The following is a 16,855-nucleotide window of genomic DNA, read 5'->3' as shown; positions in this document are numbered from 1 at the left end:
ACCAGCTGAGTATCAGTCATTGTTGTATTATTGCCACATGTCCCAAGGAACAGTGAATTGCTTTGTTTTGCCTGCCAATCTGGCAGGTCATTCCAAACACAAGTACTCCCGGGTAGTACATAAGAGAAACCAATAGCAAAATGCAGTATCACACAGTGCAATGCAGCTAGACAGGAGCAGGTGTAAGCACGGTGATATGGTCAAATGAGAGGTCATGAGTTCGTCTTTATTTTGTACAGAAGTCTGTTCAAGACTCTCACAGCAGTGGGGTAGAAGTTGAGTCTTATGTTTCATGTTCTCACGCTTTTCTATCAGGAGAAGAAAGAATAACCAGGCTCCTGGATTATGTTGGCTGCTTCCTCTAGACAGGAGGCAGTATGGACAAAGTCCACCGAGGGGGAGACTAGTTACGTGACAGTCCACAACTTTCTGCAGTTACAATCTCGGCAGAACAATTGCCATACCAAGCTGTGATGCATCCGGATAGGATGCTGGGTTAGACTGAGATATCCAGCAGCCACAGTTTTGTGAACTGCCTTTGCCATAGAGAGAAGTTGGGTTTCAGATTAACATCTGATCCAGTCCACAGCTTTCCCCAACAGCAGACCCCCGTCAATGCCACCGTTCACTATTGCGGCTGGAGAAATCCATGGTTTGTGCATTCAACGCTATTGGTGTCACCTGGCGGGCTTCTGTATCTGAACTGCTCAACTCTAGCTTTCCTCGGCAGCTAATCACACACCAGAACAAACCCTAGAGCAATGTACAAAACGTTAGTGGAACTCAGCAGGTCAGGCAGCATCTACAGAGGAAAATAAACAGTCGATGCTTCAGGCTGAGACCCTTCATCAAGACTCAGCTTTGGCCTGAAATATTGACCGTTTATATCCCTGCATAGATGCTGCCTGACCTGCTGAGTTCCTCCAGCATTTTATGATTGTTGGTCTGGATTTCCAGCATCTGCAGTCTCTTGTGTTTATCAAAACCCTCTGGCCAAGTCGGTTCAGGAACAGTTACTACCCTTTAACCATCAGGCTTCTGAATCAGCATCGGATAACTTCACTCCCATGAACTCTGAACGTTTTGTATTTGTCTTTTTTGCACATTGGTTGGTTGTCTGTATTTGTGTGTAGTTTTTCATTGATTCTATTGTATTTCTTTGTTCTACTGTGAATGCCTGCAAACAAATGAAGCTTAGGATAGTAAATGGTGACATACATACTCTGATAATGAATTCACTTTGATTCCACAACCCCCACGCTCAATTTCAAATGCTCTTCAACTCCTGTTCTCAGTCTTATTTAATACTCATTGTATACATACTTTGACAATCAATTTGACTTTGACTTTGCCTTTCCAGGTACATCGTCTTCGAAGGGGAGGAAGGGCAGGACGCAGGGGGCCTGCTGCGCGAGTGGTACATGATTATCTCCCGGGAGATGTTCAACCCCATGTACGCCCTGTTTCGCACATCACCCGGTGACCGCGTCACCTACACCATCAACCCATCTTCACACTGCAACCCTAACCACCTCAGCTACTTCAAGTTCGTGGGGCGGATCGTGGCCAAGGCGGTCTACGACAACCGGCTGCTGGAGTGCTACTTTACCCGTTCCTTCTACAAGCACATCTTGGGCAAATCCGTCAGGTACCCTCGCTCTCCTTCTCTCTCACCTGGCATGCTGTATAAGCAGGAAACACGGGGGTGACAAGGAGATCCTTCATTGCATTGGGCGACCGTTTTTGCATGGGTTGGGAGCAGGCAGACTGTAATATCCAAGTGCAGCCTAACCAGTGATTTTTACAAGTATAATATACAACCTCCCCACACCTACATCTTTTGCCTCAGACGGTGAAGACAAGCATACTCCACTTTGTCTTGACCACCCTGGCCAACTGTGGGCACTCGTGGTCACAGGGAGAGTAACTCCTTACAGACTGCAGCAGGAATTGAACCCGGATCACTGGCACTGTAAAACATTGCACTGTCCGCTATGCCTACCGTGTCGCCCCTGTTTTATACACTGCAGGTGTCTGAGAATCCTTGAAGGATTGAGAACGAAATAAAGCAGGACCACTGAGGCCACGTGTGGTGACAAAGCTGCCAACCCCTGCATAGATGTAATAACTTGTCGGATTCAGCTTGTACATAAACATAGCTATGTTCCTGACTGCTGGTTACCCCATTATAGGAAGGATATCAAGGCTTTGGACAAGAGCTGTACCAGGACGCTGCCTGGATTAGAAGGCATGTGCTATAACAAGAGGCTGGACAAACCTGGTTTGTTGTCTCTGAAACAGGGGAGATCTGATAGAGGCACAGATTGAGTAGGGTAGAATATCTGTTTCCCATTGAAGTGTCTAATATCAGGGGGCATGCATTTAAGGTGAGGGGTAATTTCAAAGGAGATGTGAGGGATACATCTGTTTTCTACACAGAGAGTGGTGGGTGCTGGGAATGCGCTGCCTGGGATGGTGGAAAAGGCCAAAACATTACAGACGTTCAGATAGGCACGTGAATGTGAGGGAAATGGAAGGATATGGACATTGTGTAGGTAGAAGGGATTAGTTTAGTTGCCCATTTGATCAGTAATTTAATTGGTTTGGCACAGCAATGTGGGCCGAAGGGCCTTTATTCTACTATTCTAGTCTCCCTGGTCTGCTGCACACCTTGCCCACACTCCAAGCCCCATGCTGTTCCACGTCCTGCAGGTATGTGGACAGATAAACGGGCATCTCTGCAGCTTGGGAGTCTTTCTTTTTAACACTTTGCTGCTTTGCTTTCATTGACAGGTATACAGACATGGAGAGTGAAGACTACCACTTCTATCAAGGGCTGGTGTACCTGCTGGAAAATGATGTCTCCACTCTCGGCTATGAGCTCACCTTCAGTACAGAGGTATTGCTAATAGGCCATCCAAGGGGCTTGCCATCCCTCTCCAGCCACTGGCAAGAAGTCTGGCCCTCCCAACCCCTAAGAAATCATTCATGTCAATGAGCTATTGAACCTAATATTCTCCTTGCTAGCTCTTTGAATGGTGTAGCGCATTTCACTCTACTGATACCAAAGCACTTCATGATTCCAGTCCTTCCCCCTCTTCGTTTACCTGTCACCTTTGATGGCCTAACTAATCAAGAACTTGTGTGTGCTGCAAGAACTTATCAAATTCTGCTTTAAATATACCCAATGACTTGGTTTTCTCAGCTGTCTGTGGTAATGAATTCCACAGATTCACCACTCTTTAAAGAAATTCCTTCTCATCTCTATTCTAAAGGGACATCCTTGTATTCTAAGGCTGTGCTCTTTGGTCCTATGGGAAACCTTGCCTCCACATCCACTATCTCTCAGCCTTTCAATATTCGATGGGTTCCAAAGAGACCCTCCCTCATTTTTGTAAACTCCAGCAAATACAAGCCCACAGCCATCAGACACTCTTCATAAGGTAACCCTGGGATCATTCTTGTGAACCTCCTCTCTGATATCATCCCATCCTAAGAGATGGAAAGAATAGGTTCAGGATGCTTCTTGGTTGAGTTGACAAGACAATCACTAATAAATCTAGTCTGGTGGGAACTTTTTATCCCAGCTATGGCAGGAATGTAAAACACTCTACCCCAAAGAATCAGCTTGAAAAATACAGATAGTAACCTGACTGGTTAAAGATCTGTTCCCTTGGAAGGACCATGATAACATAGAGAGTTTAAGAGTTCATCTTTATCATGTGAAAGATCTGTTTAAGAGTCTTATCTTCGATCCCTATTGGCATCTTAATTCCGTTCCATAAATATTTTTGTACCCAACCTGGGTTTGTCCCACTCTGAAAATGTAATGCCTTCACTCTCTCTCCTCACTGTGTCAATACTCAAATCTCTCACCTGAGTTTATACCACTCAGTGAATATCTAAAGATCCAACTTTATTCTGTCTCCATTTACATTTTAACATCCCACCTGGGGCCATTCAACTCTCCTGTCTCTGTGAATTCTTTTAGCATCTTATTTGGGCTTATCGCACCATCTCATCCTGCGGGAATGTCTTAATCTCCCACCTGGGCATTCACAATTCTTCGGCACTTGGATTCCTACTCGCTCTCTGCTTGATTTGTGAATTGCTTCGGAGAAATACAAGTACAAGGTGTCCCTTTTCCCCACAGGTGCAGGAGTTTGGTGTGTGTGAGGTACGGGATCTGAAGCCCAACGGGACACACGTTGTCGTGACGGAAGAGAACAAAAAGGAGTATGTTCATCTGGTCTGTCAGATGAAGATGACCGGTGAGTGACCCAGGGTTGGTCTGGAGGGCTAGGGAACAGTTTCCCCACAGGCATTACCCCAGAGTCCACATACCTTTTTCAACCTAGACTGTCATTGTTTAAATGGTGTACTCAGTATTGATGAGAAGGTTACAAGTGTTTGTGTGTTACTAGTTTAGACAGATTGTGTTTATCATTGTGACTTAGATGAAGATCAGACCACATTTAATGAATAATTAATGCAGAAAACCAGGTAAATGCAAAGGGTTCACCAACCTTCCTGCCCCCTTCTCACTTTCAGTCCACAACAGTCACCATCTGAGATTTATTTCCTTGCAGGCACCTGTACTACCTTCCTGATGGCAGCAGGGAGAAGCCCTGGGTGGTGGGGGCCCTTGATTAAGGATGCTGCTTTTTTGCAGCAGCATTTCTGTACATGTGCTCAATCATTGGGAGGGCTTTACCTGTGATGTATGGGCTGTACCCCCTACAATTTGTAGGATTTTCCATTCAAACCGTTGGTTTTTCCATACCAGCTTGTGATGCAAGCAGTCAGGATACTCTCCAGCACACATCTATAGAAATTGTCCGAGTTTTAGATGTTGTGCAAATCTTCGCAAACTCCTAAGCAAGTAGAGGCACTGCTGTGATTTCTTTATATTCTACATGTGTGCTAGGAAAATAAAGAGTGGTCATTTCAAGCCGAGATCCCTCATCAGGATTGGAAAGGATGGGGAAAGGAGCCAGATTAAGGAGGTGGGAGGAGTACAAACAATACTAGTGATAGGTGAGACCAGATGAGGGTGAAGATGGATTTGGTGGGGGAGGGATGGTAAAGTAAGAAGTTGCAAGGTGATAGTTGGAAGAAGTAATGGGCTGAAGAAGAAATCTGATAGGAGAGGGGGTGGACCATGAGAGAAAGGGAATGAGGAAAGGAACCAGAGGGAGGTGAAGAGAAGGGGTGAGAGGTTATCCAGAATGCTACCTTTCCTGGAGGTAGGTGACCAGAACTGCACACAATACACCAAATTAGGTCTCACCAACATCTTATATAACTTCAGCATTACATCCCAACTCCTGCACTCAATTCTTCCACCAAAACACTAAAGGATATGATAGGACATGGGGCAGGAAAATTGCAGTGAAATCAGTAAGTCATGATCTTGAAACGTAAAAGCAGGCTTCATGGATGAAGTGGTCTACTATATCTTATGTTCTTGAAAAAAAAAGTCCAGCTGGATCAAAGGGTCAGTTTTATGAAAATGACTCAGGTCTCCACTTTATTGGATACCTCCTGTACCTAATAAAGTGGTAACTCTGTATGTTTGTGGTCTTCTGCTGCTATTGCCTATCCACTTCAAGGTTTGACGTGTCGTGCATTCAGAGATTCTCATTTGCTCAGCAGTGTTCTAAAATATGAGTTACTGTTGTCTTCCTGTCAGCTTGAACCAGTTCGGCCACGCTCTGTAAACTCTAGAGCAGGGGTCCCCAACTTTTTAATGGCATGAACCCCTACTATTAACCAAGGGGTCTGTGGACCCCAGACTGGGAACCTCTGCTCTAGAGACTGTTGTGCATGAAAACCCCAGGAGGTCAGCAGTTTCTGTGCTATGCAAACCACCCCATCTGGCATAAACAATCATTCCACAGTCAAAGTCACTTAGATCACATTGCTTCCCCATTCTCATGGTTGGTCTGAACAACAACTGAACCTTTTTACCATATCTGCCTGCTTTTATGCATTAAGTTGATGCTACATGATTGGCTGAGAAGATACTTGCATTAGTGAGCAGATGTGCCTAATAAAGTGCCCACTGGGTGTAACTCGTTTTTCCTTGCGCTTTGTGGCAGGTGCTATCCGGAAACAGCTGGCTGCCTTCCTGGAGGGCTTCTACGAGATCATCCCCAAGCGATTGATATCAATTTTTACGGAGCAGGAGTTGGAGCTACTCATTTCTGGTCTACCAACGATTGACATCGATGACTTGAAAGCCAACACTGAATACCACAAGTACCAGGTTAACTCCATACAGGTATGACATTCTGCACCCCTTACTCTTTACACAATAGCTGTTACTTCCTCATCATGGGGTGTAAACTGTTACAGTGTAAAAGGAGCTGACCCTGGGATGGTGTGGAGGGGGCCTCACTCTGTGTCTGACCTCAGGAGGTTGTGATGGGACAGTCTATTGGGAGCTTCACTCAGTGCCTGAACCCGGGAGTACATGATGGGATTGTGTGGAGGGAGCTTCACTCTGTGCCTGACCCTGAGTATATGCAATGGGATAGTGTGGAGGGAGCTTCTCTCTGTGTCTGACCTCAGGAGGGTGTGATGGGACAGTCTATCGGGAGCTTCACTCTGTGTCTGACCCTGAGTATATGCAATGGGACAGTGTGGAGGGAGCTTCTCTGTGTCTGACCCTGGGAATGTGTAACTAAGTGGTGTAGGAGTTTCCCCCTATATTTAACGTGCTGTCACTGGCCGGGACATGATAAGGGAAATTTGTTCTTCCTCCGGGAGAAAAGCTGTGAGTCCAGGCGAATGTCAGCTGACTAATCTGCATTTTGCATTACTGATGTATTTTACCTTGAGTCATCTTACTGGGTTGTATTAATAATCTAAAGGTCCTAGGCACTGTGGTAGGCTTGTTCCCTACTGTTCTAGAAACATAGAAAATAGGTGCAGGAGTAGGCCATTCGGCCCTTCGAGCCTGCACTGCCATTCAGTATGATTACGGCTGATCATCCAACTCAGAACCCTGTACCAGCCTTCCGTCCATACCCCCTGATCCCTTTAGCCACAAGGGCCATATCTAACTCCCTCTTAAATATAGCCAATGAACTGGCCTCATCTGTTTCCTGTGGCAGAGAATTCCACAGATTCACCACTCTCTGTGTGAAGAAGTTTTTTCTAATCTCGGTCCTAAAAGGCTTCCCCTTTATCCTCAAACTGTGACCCCTCGTTCTGGACTTCTCCAACATCAGGAACAATCTTCCTGCATCTAGCCTGTCCAATCCCTTTAGGATTTTATACATTTCAATCAGATCCCCCCTCAATCTTCTAAATTCCAACGAGTATAAGCCTAGTTCATCCAGTCTTTCATCATATGAAAGTCCTGCCATCCCAGGAATCAATCTGGTGAACCTTCTTTGTACTCCCTCTATGGCCAGAATGTATTTCCTCAGATTAGGGGACCAAAACTGCACACAATACTCCAGGTGTGGTCTCACCAAGGCCTTGTACAACTGCAGTAGTACCTCCCTGCTCCTGTACTCGAATCCTCTCGCTATAAATGCCAGCATACCATTCGCCTTTTTCACCGCCTGCTGTACCTGCATGCCCACTTTCAATGACTGGTGTATAATGACACCCAGGTCTCGTTGCACCTCCCCTTTTCCTAATCGGCCACTATTCAGATGATAATCTGTTTTCCTGTTTTTGCCACCAAAGTGGATAACCTCACATTTATCCACATTAAATTCCATCTGCCATGAATTTGCCCACTCAGTCACCCAACCTATCCAAGTCACCCTGCATCCTCTTAGCATCCTCCTCACAGCTAACACTGCCGCCCAGCTTTGTGTCATCCGCAAACTTGGAGATGCTGCATTTAATTCCCTCGTCCAAGTCATTAATATATATTGTAAACAACTGGTGTCCCAGCACTGAGCCTTGCAGTACCCCACTAGTCACTGCCTGCCATTCTGTAAAGGTCCCGTTTATTCCCACTCTTTGCTTCCTGTCTGCCAACCAATTCTCTATCCACATCAATACCTTACCCCCAATACCGTGTGCTTTAAGTTTGCACACTAATCTCCTGTGTGGGACCTTGTCAAAAGCCTTTTGAAAATCCAAATATACCACATCCACTGGTTCTCCCCTATCCACTCTACTAGTTACATCCTCAAAAAATTCTATGAGATTCGTCAGACATGATTTTCCTTTCACAAATCCACGCTGACTTTGTCCGATGATTTCACCACTTTCCAAATGTGCTGTTATCACATCTTTGATAACTGACTCTAGCAGTTTCCCCACCACCGATGTTAGGCTAACCGGTCTATAATTCCCTGGTTTCTCTCTCCCTCCTTTTTTAAAAAGTGGGGTTACATTAGCCACCCTCCAATCCTCAGGAACTAGTCCAGAATCTAAAGAGTTTTGAAAAATTATCACTAATGCATCCACTATTTCTTGGGCTACTTCCTTAAGCACTCTGGGATGCAGACCATCAGGCCCTGGGGATTTATCCGCCTTTAATCCCTTCAATTTACCTAACACCACTTCCCTACTAACATGTATTTCCCTCAGTTCCTCCATCTCACTGGACCCTCTGTCCCCTACTATTTCTGGAAGATTATTTATGTCCTCCTTAGTGAAGACAGAACCAAAGTAATTATTCAATTGGTCTGCCATCTCCTTGCTCCACACAATCAATTCACCTGTTTCTGTCTGTAGGGGACCTACATTTGTCTTAACCAATCTTTTTCTTTTCACATATCTATAAAAGCTTTTACAGTCAGTTTTTATGTTCCCTGCCAGTTTTCTCTCATAATCTTTTTTCCCCTTCCTAATTAAGCCCTTTGTCCTCCTCCGCTGAACTCTGAATTTCTCCCAGTCCTCAGGTGAGCCACTTTTTCTGGCTAATTTGTATGCTTTTTCTTTGGAATTGATGCTATCCCTAATTTCCCTTGCAGCCACGGGTGCACTACCTTCCCTGGTTTATTCTTTTGCCAAACTGGGATGAACAATTGTTGTAGTTCATCCATGCGATCTTTAAATGCTTGCCATTGCATATCCACCTTCAACCCTTTAAGTGTCATTTGCCAGTCTATCTTAGCTAATTCACGTCTCACACCTTCAAAGTTACTCCTCTTTAAGTTCAGAACCTTTGTTTCTGAATTAACTATGTCACTCTCCATCTTAATGAAGAATTCCACCATGTTATGGTCACTCTTACCCAAGGGGCCTCTCACGACAAGATGGCTAATTAACCTTTCCTCATTGCTCAAAACCCAGTCCAGAATAGCCTGCTCTCTAGTTGGTTCCTTGACAGGTTGGTTCAAAAAACCATCCCGCATACCTTCCTCGAAATCCTCTTCCTCAGCACTCTAACCAATTTGGTTCACCCAATCTACATGTAGATTGAAGTCACCCATTATAACTGCAGTTCCTTTATTGCACACATTTCTAATTTCTTGTTTAATACCATCCCCAACCTCACTACTACTGTTAGGTGGCCTGTACACAACTCCCACCAGTGTTTTCTGCCCCTTAGTGTTACGCAGCTCTACCCATATCGATTCCACATCTTCCCGGCTTCTGTCCTTCCTTTCTATTGCATTAATCTCCTCTCTAACCAGCAATGCCATCCCACCTCCTTTTCTTTCATGTCTATCCCTCCTGAATATTGAATATCCCTGAATGTTGAGCTCCCATCCTTGGTCACCCTGGAGCCATGTCTCTGTGATCCCAACTATATCATATTCATTAATAACAATCTGCACTTTTAATTCATCCACCTTGTTACGATTGCTCCTTGCATTGACACACAAAGCCTTCAGGTGCGCTTTTACAACTCTCTTAGCCCTTATACAATTATGTTGAAAAGTGGCCCTTTTTGATGCTTGCCCTGGATTTGTCGGCCTCCCACTTTTACTTTTCACCTTACTACTTTTTGCTTACTACATTCTGTCACAGAGCGTACCTTTTCAGAATGTCGTTTGTTTTTTTCCCTGACTGGAATCTCCTATGGGCATGGCTCAGTGCTGCAGTTGGCCCATTCCAGCTCAGGTGACATGCAGAGTCTAGGATCAGAGCAAACAAAGATGAATTTCTTTAGCCAGAGTGTTGTGTATCTGTGGAATTGATTGCTACAGACAGCTATGGGTGCCAAGTCACTGGGTGTGGAGGAGCTGAGCCAAGTTAATAAGCTGGTTAAACCCATCATCCCAACTGTGGCATAGGCCACCGGCTGTAGCTTGCCAAAGTCCTCTGTCCCAGGCCAGTCTGTCAAGTTGTCTGCAGGTGTAGTTGTTTCTTTAGCTCTGGGTTTTTACAGGTTGCTAGCCCCATGCCCGACCCTCCTCTTGCAGCCAGGCTTGGAACCGTCTGTGGCGGAGCTAATAGTCTGGTCAAGGTGCTTGCTGAAGTCTCACACCCAGCTCTGTGGTTTTTTTTCCACCCACAGATCCAGTGGTTCTGGCGGGCACTACGTTCCTTCGACCAGGCTGACCGTGCCAAGTTCCTGCAGTTTGTCACTGGCACATCCAAGGTCCCGCTGCAGGGCTTTGCGGCTCTGGAAGGGATGAACGGGATACAGAAGTTCCAGATTCACCGGGACGATCGCTCGACCGACAGGCTGCCCTCCGCTCACACTTGGTGAGTAATTACAGTGTCTGTAGTTTACCTTGGCTTATTTATCTAAAGGGATATTAGGGGACAGCACTGCCTGCATGTGTGTGTGGAGTTTGCACATTACCCCCGTGCCCCTAGGGGGTTCCAGTTTCCTCCTTCATCCCAACAACGAGGGGTCGGTGTGTTAGTTAGCCACTGTAACTTCACCAGTGTGGAGGAAGTGTCTGACCCAGGGAGTGTAATGGAACGGTGTGGAAGGAGCTTCATCCTGTGTCTGATCCTGGGAGTGTGTGATGAGACGGTGTGAAGGGAGTTTCACGCATTGCCTGACCCCAGGATTGTGTGATGGGACAGCGTGGAGGGAGCTTCACTCTGTGTCTGACCCTGGAAGTGTATAATGGGACGGTGTGGAAGGAGCTTCATCCTGTGTCTAATCCTGGGAGTGTGTGATGGGACGGTGTGGAGGGAGCTTCACTCTGTGTCTGACCCCGAGAGTGAGATGGCAATAGCGAAAAGAGAGCCTTGATGATAGATGCTGATTTATTTTGGCAGTGCTCAGCATAGCTGTGCTCAAAAGTGGAGAGGTCTGTGATAAAATGCAGAGGGTTGTCGGCCAGAATCAGCTCAATTGGCGTCTTCTTCTTTGGCATGGGCACAATGGACTGAGTGAATCAAAGTTCCTGTTTAAGTTTGTTCTGTGCCTAATCAGAATCAGGTTTATTATCACTGACGTATGCCTTGAAATTTGTGTTTCGTGGTAGAAGTGCAGAGTAAGACATAAAAGACGATTACTGTAAGGTTAGGGTGGCCTCCGTCGGTCAGGGTTGACCAGGGATGTTGCATCCCAGCTGTCTAGATACGCAAGCCAGGGTAGTATGATATGAAGAGCAAGCTGTTGTCCATGTAGCAAGCTCCCCCTCTCCACACAATTGATGAACCAAAGGAACGGCAGAGGCCAGTACAACATCATCGCAAGAGTTACCAGTCAACGTTGATCTCAACGTAGGACTTTCCTTCGGGACTCCAGCTCCAGAATTTTTTTGCTTTGGGTTTACTCCCGAAGCCCTCCCCAAGAGTTGGTATAACTGCAAGGCAGCAGAGGTTTGAGATCAAAGTTTTCCTTCTCCTAGATGAGCTGCCAACCACAACTGAGGAGCCCTATCTGCCCAAAGCGACTGGCATTAAGGCACCAGTAACCCACACTTGCCCCTGCTCTTGTCAGTAGAAACAGTTCCACTGGGTTTTGTTTTCAGAGGTGCTGTGAGACGCACGCCACGGGCAGCACTTAATAGGTAGTGGGAGCTTATCTCCGTTACCTCCTCCCAACTATTACAACTTTACGGAGCCATGAAGCCATAATATTAAAATAAATAGTACGGCACTGCAATGTCTGCATTTGCTTTGTTTGCAAAAGTCTTGATGTCTTGAGGCTTCGGTGCCCTTAAAGGCAATGTCCCCACGCTCTTCCCTCAACGTGCAGGGTCAGAATTGGGTTTAATATCACTGACATGCCCTAAAATTTACTGTTACACAGCAGCAGTACCGAGTAAGGCATAAAAACAGAACAGAAATTACAATAAGGAAAAAAAAAAGTACATATATATAAAAATAAGATAACTAGTGCAAATAGAGACCAAAAGTGGTGAGGTAGCATGGAAGCAGACCCTTCGGCCCCATTGGTCCATGCTGACCAAGATCTCTCCCCCACCCCCTAAGCTAGTCCCAGTTGCCCTTAACCCTCTAAGCCCTTCCTATCCATGTACCTGTCCAAGTGTTTGTATTGTTAGTGTACCTCTTCCTCTGACAGCTTGTTCCTTACACTCACCAGCCTCTGTGTGAACAAATTCCCCCTTGGGTCCCTTTTAAATTTTTCTCCTCTCACCTGAGATTCCCTCTGCTTTGTTATTTCATTTCCCTGGGTAGAAAGACTGCGTACCACCCCCCTCCAATGACTTTACACATTCCTTTGGTCTATTAACACTCCTAGAAATAAACTCCTTTCCTGCCTTCCAAACCTCACGCTAAAATTCAGGAGCCATGGCAACATTCTCAGAAATCGTTGCACTCTTTCTAATTTAATGACAGTCGTGTGCAAAGAATATATTGTTGCCCCATAAGGCACGATGCTTCCTCCCCGAACGTGTGGCATGCTATATTTCAGTGGCCCCAACCACCGGGCCGTGGACTGGTACCGGGCCGCGAGGAATGATTTGGCAATATGAAATGATACGAGTTAGCTGCACCTTTCCTCATTCCCTGTCACGCACTGTTGAACTTGAACACAAAAAAGGTTGGGGGCCCCTGCTGTACTTTGTGGCCTGCCTCCAGCACATCCTTAGATTATATTGCATCCACAAAGTCTTAGGGGAACTCAGCATGTCAGGCAGCATCTGTGGAAGGAAATGAACAGTCAACATTTTGCACCAAGACCCTCTCGGTCCTGACCTGCTGAGTTCCTCCAGTATTTTGTGTGTGTTGCTTAAGATTTCCAGCATCTGCAGAATTTCCTGTGTTTAGGTAAAGGAACGCGTCAGCAGGAACAAAGGCAGGGCAGGGAAGGTGGAAGGGTTGGAGATTGAAGAGAGATGGAAGATTAAAACCCTGTGCTCAGAGGGTTGTGGGCTAATGCGGCAGGGGGCTGTGGATGTGTGAGTGATGGAGGATGGTTCTGTGTGTGTCTGTGATCGGGGAGTCGTCCTGTGTGTGCGTGTTTCAGGAACAGCTTCTTCCCCACCGCCATCAGACTTCTGAACGGACAATGAACCCATGAACATCACCTCAATATTTTTAAATTTTTTTTTGCTGTACTTATTTAATTTAATCTTTTTTTTTTACCTGCTGTCATTTTTAGTTTTTTTTATTATTATGTATTGCACTCTGCTGCTGCGGAAAAACAACAGACTTCATAAGCCTGACTCTGTCGTACATCGGTGACCAACACAGTCCAAGGATTGTGCTGGGAGCAGTCCACAAATGTCACTATGCTTACGGCAGCTAATATAGCATGCCCATATCTTACGACCCGTATGTCTTTGGAATTTGGGAAGAAACTGGAGCACCTGGAAGAAACCCACACAGAGGTGGGGGGGGGGGGGGGGGGGGTTGGTGGTTGGCAAACTCCTGACAGGCGGCAGCGGGAATCGAAACCCAAACAGTGACCACCGACACCGTAAGTTATTACCGCCCTGTACTGGTGATAAATGCAAAAAGCTGAATCTGAATCTCTTGTGCCTCATATGTGTCCCTCTCTCTCCCCGGTGTGACCGTGAATTTTGTTTTTAACCTCTAGCTTCAACCAGCTGGACCTTCCAGCCTACGAGAGCTATGAGAAGCTTCGTCACATGCTGCTGCTGGCGATACAAGAGTGTTCCGAAGGATTTGGTCTTGCCTGAAGCTGTACCAGAAGAAAGGAAGGAGCAAACAGAGAACGAAGAAGAGCAGGCAGTACACAAGGGGAGATTTTTTTTGGAAAAAAAAGAAAGAACGCGACTGTACAATGTGCATAATTTGCTCTCCTCAGACTGTCCTGGTAGGCTCGCTTTAAGAGAAACCAACTCGCGTTACAGAGAGGCACCAAATGTGCTGACTGGATTACTGGAGTGAGCTTCACAAGAGGGGGGACAAAAAAAAACATATTGACTTTGGAAACTTTTTTTCAACTTCCCCGAACACCTCCTCCTCCTCCGCCCCACCCGTTAGGTTGCATCTCCTTTTGTGTTTGTGCGCGCTTGTGTTGTCTTGACCTGTACATTGATGAAAGAGGAACACCTTCTCCTCAACGTGAGAAATTGTCTCCAGTGTTGCCGAGGCCACTTGTTTCAATGTCACTCTTCACGACGCTGTTCTTTTTTCCTTTTTGTTATGTTTCTCTCCGCTGAATCCATGCAAATACTGAGGATGTAAATAAATATTACAGGAGTTTTGATCCACAGGTGGCCCCGTTAATCCGATCAGCAGCAGACCGGCGACCGGGCGAGAGGTTGGGGGTTATTTTTGCGAATCATGGGAAGGCGGTGGTTTCTGAACTGGATCCCCATATAATTGGACAGTAACACGCAGACAGGGAACAGCAACAAAATAAAACAAAATTAAGATGGGTTGAGCAACCAGGGAGGGGAACAGAAGGGCAAGGGAAAAGGCTTAAGTTGTAAAATATGTGCAGACATAAAGTCGGTAGACACATTCATGCTTTTTTTTTCATATTTATTCGTTTAGATTTTTTGGAAAATTCTGGAGTAAATAAAAAGCTGGTTTGATTCACTTAATTCTACATTTTGAATGTTTAAATGAAAAAAAAGGAGAAGTTGATTAAGAACAAGAAGCAAATAAGGGACTTCGAGATCGGAAATGGGTTGCATCTAGAGTCACAATCTCATTCGACTTCTGGTCCTTTGCCTGCCTTGAAATGGCTTCAGGAGTGCGAGCGAGAGAGGAGGGAAGGGGTTCTGTTATGCCCAGTAGTACTTTGGACAAAGGAAAAAAATTATACAAAGAAGATTCATTAAAGGTTTAGTTTGAAAAATATTTTTAAGTCTGGTCATTCTGTACAGTGGGGTACTGAGGTGTTTTTAAATTTGTAAATAGGTTACTTATTGTCACATGAGCAGAGGTACAGTGAAGCTTGGTTTTGCATGCCTTCCATACAGATCAACATTACAAAAGGGAGAGTAATACTAGAACGCATAGTAAAGTGTGGCAGTTACAGAGAAAATGTGCAGACAGGATAATAAGTTGCAGGGGCCGTGACAAGGTGGACGATGAGGTGAATAGTCTATTTTATCATACTAGGGAACTGTTCAATAGCAGGGCCGAAGCTGTGCTTGAGCCTGGTGCTACATGCTATCGGGCTGTATATCTTCTGTCCGATGGGGGGTGTGGGGGGCTAGAAAGAACATCCAGGGTGAGGGGGGGTCTAGCTGCTTTACCGAGGCAGTGAGAAATGTAGACAACAGTCTGTGGAAGGAAGGCTGGTTTCTGTGGTGTGCTGAGCTGTGTCCAAATCTCTCTGCAGTTTCTTGCTGACACGTGCAGAGCATTTGCCCTACTGAGCCGGATGCTGATGATGCATCCTGATAAGGCGCTTTCTGTAAGAATCAGGGTCAACAGGAGCATGACAAATTTCCTTAGCCTCCTGAGGAAGTGGGGGCCTTAGAAACATAGAACATAGAAAAATCTACAACACAATACAGACCCTTTGGCCCACAAAGCTGTGCTGAACATGTTCTTACCTTAGAAATTACCTAGGGTTACCCATAGCCCTCTATTTTTTCTAAGCTCCATGTACCTATCCAGGAGTCTCTCGAAAGACCCTATTGTAGCTTCCTCCACCACCGTTACTGGCAGACAATTCCACGCACTCACCACTCTCTGTGTAAAAAAAAACACAAATGAACAAACACAACAACCATAACAACAGAAACTTACCCCTGACATCTCCTCTGTACCTACTTCCAGGCACCTTAGAACTGTGCCCTCTCATGCTAGCCATTTCAGCCCTGGGAAAAAGCGTCTGACTATCCACACGATCAATCCCTCTCATGCTAGTATGTTTTCTTGACCATGGTATCTACGTGGTTGGATCTGCGGGTGATGTTAACTTTCAGTAGCTTGAAACTCTGGTACTTGAATGGGGCACAGGAGATCTCTTTAATTACTTCACCTGCCACTTCTCGAAGCGGCTGTTGTGTTATCTCCCATAACTGAGAGAAGGGCTGAATTCAAGGCATGAGATGTCAGGGACCGTTCCTCTTTGCCCTGCCCCACAACTTCAAGTAAACCTACTCAGCCCTTTTCTACACCTGGTCAGAGGAAATTCCCTTCTTCAGACATCAGTGTGTTATTGGAATTGTGTTTTCAGAGGTTCAATGCCTTGAAAAAGTGTTCAGCCTCCAATCCTTGTTCATATACATGAGTATTACAATCAGGGATTTTGATCAATTTAACTGTAAATTTTTATTTGTGGATCACATGCTTTTTTCTCCCCCACAGTAGAGCCTAAAAACAGGAAAAATTGTAAAGCATGAAAAGCTAAAAATTCAGAAACAAATTCCAGCATTTCCAAAGTATTCACCACTTGTGCTCAGTAAAATAGTTGAACCACCTTTTGCAACTATTACAGCCAGTAGTCTTTTTGGAGACGTCTCAATTAGCTTTGCCCATCATGACAGAGCAAGGTTTGCCCATTCCTCCTTGATCAAGCTGTGCTAGTTTAGTGGGGGAGTAGTGGTGGGAAGCAATCTTGAGGTCTTGC

At 45.6% G+C, this 16,855-nt stretch overlaps 1 protein-coding gene across 10 annotated transcripts in view; it reads left to right on the top strand.

Annotated features, from left to right (window-relative positions):
- huwe1 (HECT, UBA and WWE domain containing E3 ubiquitin protein ligase 1) overlaps positions 1–15,129 on the top strand; it is a 279,725-nt gene extending 264,596 nt beyond the window's left edge. For all 10 annotated transcript variants that reach the window (XM_072246462.1, XM_072246465.1, XM_072246460.1 and 7 more), the window contains 6 exons: positions 1,361–1,648; positions 2,794–2,899; positions 4,154–4,271; positions 6,102–6,283; positions 10,439–10,629; positions 13,895–15,129. In XM_072246462.1, coding sequence (XP_072102563.1) covers positions 1,361–1,648; positions 2,794–2,899; positions 4,154–4,271; positions 6,102–6,283; positions 10,439–10,629; positions 13,895–13,997 — 988 coding nt within the window. In that variant the 3' untranslated portion in view covers positions 13,998–15,129. The remainder of the gene's footprint in view (positions 1–1,360; positions 1,649–2,793; positions 2,900–4,153; positions 4,272–6,101; positions 6,284–10,438; positions 10,630–13,894) is intronic.
- The last annotated feature ends 1,726 nt before the right edge of the window (positions 15,130–16,855 follow it).

This window comes from Mobula birostris, chromosome 29 (genome assembly GCF_030028105.1).
Source record: "Mobula birostris isolate sMobBir1 chromosome 29, sMobBir1.hap1, whole genome shotgun sequence".
Lineage (NCBI taxonomy): Eukaryota > Metazoa > Chordata > Chondrichthyes > Myliobatiformes > Myliobatidae > Mobula > Mobula birostris.
Note: the sequence above shows the minus strand (reverse complement) of the source record. Positions and strands in the feature narration are given on the sequence as shown.